The sequence below is a fragment of the Zingiber officinale genome, chromosome 4A, assembly GCF_018446385.1.
Source record: "Zingiber officinale cultivar Zhangliang chromosome 4A, Zo_v1.1, whole genome shotgun sequence".
Taxonomy (NCBI): domain Eukaryota; kingdom Viridiplantae; phylum Streptophyta; class Magnoliopsida; order Zingiberales; family Zingiberaceae; genus Zingiber; species Zingiber officinale.
The window spans coordinates 118055126-118059554 of record NC_055992.1 but is presented as its reverse complement, the minus strand read 5'-3'; the positions used below and the strand labels follow the sequence as shown (position 1 = coordinate 118059554).

At 36.3% G+C, this 4429-nt stretch overlaps 1 protein-coding gene across 1 annotated transcript; it reads left to right on the top strand.

Moving 5' to 3' along the window:
- The first annotated feature begins 489 nt into the window (after nt 1-489).
- On the top strand, nt 490-3762 carry LOC121970740 (receptor-like protein EIX2). Its single transcript, XM_042521642.1, has 2 exons — nt 490-829; nt 1775-3762. Exons 1-2 carry the CDS (start codon nt 505-507, stop codon nt 3595-3597), a joined length of 2148 nt encoding a protein of 715 aa, XP_042377576.1. The 5' UTR covers nt 490-504; the 3' UTR covers nt 3598-3762.
- The last annotated feature ends 667 nt before the right edge of the window (nt 3763-4429 follow it).

Below are 4429 nucleotides of genomic sequence, written 5' to 3'. Positions count from 1 at the left end.
CATGTTGAAATTATGGTGCCACCAGACTTTGATTAAACAAGCGGAGACTTTGACTAAATAATCCATAAAGGAGACTTTGACTTATCATTAAAGAGACTGGCTTTACTAACCAGAGGAGACTTTGACTTTACTCACTGCACTGAGTCCGGTAAAATTAGAAGATAAAAGTACGTCGTATTCAACGTATTATGGAAAATATTTAACTTGCCTAATCTTAATTGAAAAATATAAACAAAGATTATTCTTAGTTCAAATCGCAGTTGTAATCAAGCACCTAAAAAATTTCTTATCCATATCTACTAATTATAAATATTTAATGGAAGCTAAGCAAACTCTTTCTTCATGCCATGGTCATATCAACAATCATGCCATGGTCATATCAACAATCATTTTCCAACAAAAAAGCCAATCAATCTTCTATAGAAGTGAAGGGGCTTGCAGTATATATATGTGGTCTCTCCTTCAATTTATTATTCAATCTAGCTACTCTTCCTTAATTACTCTATGGCTATTCCTTTCGATTGCAAGGGCAACTCCAATTCCTCAAAGCATGCTACTCTCTTTTTAGTACTCATTTTATTGTTTAGCACTAGAGCATGTTGTGATGATCATCCACGTGCATCTAAGGGGATCAATTGCTTGGAGAGTGAAAGAAGAGCTCTACTTGCCATCAAGTCTGACATGTATCATGACTCTTCTTACCAGTGGCTTTCTTCTTGGACCGGTTACGAGTGTTGCAAGTGGAGAGGAGTCACTTGTGACAACGCCACCAGCCATGTCATTATGCTTGACCTTCACTTTGATCAATATTCTTTACTTCCCAATGAAAGTAAGATAAATCCTTCTTTATTTGAATTGAAGCATTTAAAATACATAGATTTAAGTTTTAACAACTTCTCGACCCACATACCTAGCATGATTTCCTCACTTGTCCATTTGGAACATCTTAACCTATCTAGTGCCAACTTTGATGGATTAATTCCTCAACAATTGGGCAATCTTTCTAACCTACGCTTCCTCGACCTTAGTAGTTGTTATTCATATGTTCCCCCACTATGGTCAAATGACCTAAGTTGGCTTTCCCACCTAACTTCTCTAGAATATCTAGACATGAGTTGTGTCGATCTCTCTTTAGCAAATAGTTGGATTCACCAAATTAATTATAATAGCCTAGAACATCTTTCTCTGTCAAGATGTTCGCTACAAGATGCAGCAGGAGTTGGCACAAGTATGACAGAACTCAATTCATCAAGTCATCAAATAGAAGGAAATATTTTTGCGAATGCCACTAGAAAGTTGAAGCACTTGGATTTATTTGGTAATTCTTTAACAAAAATTCCATTTGTTATGGGAAGTCTTATCCATCTGGAGTATCTAGATCTGTCGAGCAATGATATAATTGGAGGGATACCTTTGGGCATGGGAAATCTTATTTGTTTGGAATATTTATATTTGCAACAAAATCATATCACTGGAGAGTTACCTTTGAGCATGGGCAATCTTATCCACTTGGAGTATTTATATTTACATGGCAATCAAATAACCGGAGAGATACCTGATGCTTTTGGCAATCTCACTAGCTTGATATATCTGGATGTGTCATATAATGAATTTTTTGGGCGTATACCTGATGCTTTGGGCAATCTCACTAGCTTGATATATCTGGATGTGTCATATAATGAATTTTCTGGACGTATAACAGATGCTTTGTGCAATCTCATCTATTTGGAAGAACTTTCCTTGAATAATAACAATATTTCTGGTAATATGCCAGAAAACATTGGCAGGCTTCACAACTTGATGCATTTTGATGCTTCTACGAATAACTTGATGGGGCAAATACCATTGAGTTTGGGTGATCTATGCAACTTGGAATATCTTGCTTTGTACGAGAATAATATTGGTGGAGAATTAACAAATCTACTTGATGGTTTGTCTAAATGCCCAGAAGGATCCAACTTAGGGTACTTGAACATTTATGACAACAAGTTGAGTGGGTTGGCTCCTTCAAATCCCTGGCAATTAGCTCAACTGGAATACTTGGATATCTCATCCAATTCATTACGGGGCAATATGACTGATGCTCACTTCTCCAAGCTCACTAACTTGCAGTATTTGAATATGTCTTATAACTCTTTGAATTTGATTTTTTCTGATGATTGGCTTCCTCCTTTTCATGCTGTCTGGGTTGATATGAGCTATTGTCATTTGGGAACTAGATTTCCTTCCTGGATTCAAACGCAAACAACTTTAATGAGATTATGTTTATCTGGTGTTGGACTCTTTGGACCTATTCCAGCTTGGTTCTCAGATTTCATATTAGAAAATTATCTTGGCTACCTAGACTTAAGCTCGAATGAATTGAATGGCGAGTTACCTTCTATTCTTTGTAAACATACAGATCTCACCAATAACTCCTTTGAAGGACTGACTTTCTTCAGCTTTGTGGGGTATGAAGTTTTAAAGTTGTCGAATAATCATATCAGTGGTAGGCTTCCATCTATATTTTGCAACATTACTTCTCTATTTATACTCGATCTATCCAACAACTATTTATCTGGAGAAATACCAAATTGCTATGGCTCATATCCATATTATCGACTGCTATTTCTGCACTTGGGAAATAATAATTTGTCCGGACCATTTCCTTCCTTTTTGAAAAATTGTAAGTATTTAGTTACCCTTGATCTTGGCGGGAATGGATTTTCTGGTGAAATACCAAGGTGGGTGGGAGGGGCCCTCTCAGATCTGAGGTTTCTTCGTTTGAGCTCGAACTCATTCCATGGAGTTATTCCAAACAGCATAACAAATTTGTCTTCCCTTCAAATTTTGGATCTTTCCTCCAACAAACTTTTTGGGAGAATACCTTCATCCCTTGGCAATTTCAGTCATATGGTTGTTAAACAAAACTATACCGAGAATTTGTTTCGATTGCCTTACAAAGGAATTATATATTATGATGACAACATCATTATAACTGCAAAAGGGTCAACCAATGAATACACCAAAGCTCTCAGGGTTGTGACAAGTATAGACTTGTCGAACAATGATCTTTTTGGTGAGATTCCTAAAGAGATCACAAAGCTCCTGGGATTGTGCTTCCTCAACTTGTCCAACAACCATTTGACGGGAAGGATTCCAGAAAATATTAGCGCCATGACAGAATTGGAGTCTCTTGACTTGTCAATGAACCGTTTAAGTGGAGAAATTCCATCCGGACTATCTACTTTAAATTTTCTGTGCTTCTTGAATCTCTCCCATAATAACTTGTCAGGAAGAATCCCAACGGGAAGTCAATTTTCAACCTTCAGTGGCTCCAGCTATGCCAACAACATGGGCCTTTGTGGTGTGCCACTTCCAGAGTGTCCCAGTGATGGAGCTCATCAATCACCATCTAAAGCAGGAGATGAAGAATATGATGAGAAGCTTGAAAGAATTCTAGAATACGCCTTTGTTGTTGTGGGATTCATAGTTGGATTTTGGGCATATTTGAGCGTAATATTCATGAAAAAGTCCCCAAGAATTACTCTCTTCCGGATGGTGGATAAGATGCATGATTGGATGTATGAGTTTGGAGTGCTCAAGTCAAAAAGGTAAAAACGCGCTTAAGCCCTTGGAGTTTTCCATGTACTTGATCATATTTAGTTGTGAATTGTCTATGATGAAAGTGTGGTGTGAAAGTTAAAACAATAAAAGCTAAAGTTTGCATGGTGTAATGATATTATCCTACCGTTATCATATATATTTAATCCATTAGGTTAATTAAGATGTATCTCATTGCTTCAGTAGTCAACTGACTATATGCATCTTGAAATTTGTTGCCACCAGACTTTGCTTAAACAAGCGGAGACTTTACTAAACAAACAGAGACGTTGACTTATCATTAAAGAGACTTTGACTTTACTAACCATATGAGACTTTGACTATGCTCATGAAGCTCGATTCCGAAAAAAAAATTCTATTATACATAATTTTATCCTATTTTACAAAAAGTTATTTTTTGAGGTTTGAACCCATACCGATCACACGACAACAATATTTCTAAAATGTAACATTGAAATAAAAAAATAAATAAGAAACTAAATGCCAAAATAAAAACCCTGATTCTAAGTATGATAATTACAAGTATAATTCGATCATTAATTCATTACCACTGGAAATACAGCATTAAAGCATTGTTACAGGGTGTAATACTTGCAATCCACATCATATAATGTTTATTCTAACTTATAAAGCTTAGCATAGAGCAAAACTAGTACCATGTTGAAATGCCAATCTTTAAAGGTAGATCTGGCCCTGTAATATCGAACCCATAGTTATGGAGGGAGATAAATATAGATATACAGGTGTTAGGCTTATAGTAGAGTGACCACAGGTTGTCAATTCTTAGAAATCGACCCTTGGCCATTACGCCAAATATGTCATGTGT

Excerpts from the sequence above, each read along its gene's own strand:
- LOC121970740 (XM_042521642.1), top strand. The coding sequence starts at position 505 with ATGGCTATTCCTTTCGATTGCAAGGGCAACTCCAATTCCTCAAAGCAT. Across the intron at positions 830-1,774 it reads TTCTTTACTTCCCAATGAAA|AAAACATTGGCAGGCTTCAC; the intron begins GTAAGATAAATC and ends GTAATATGCCAG.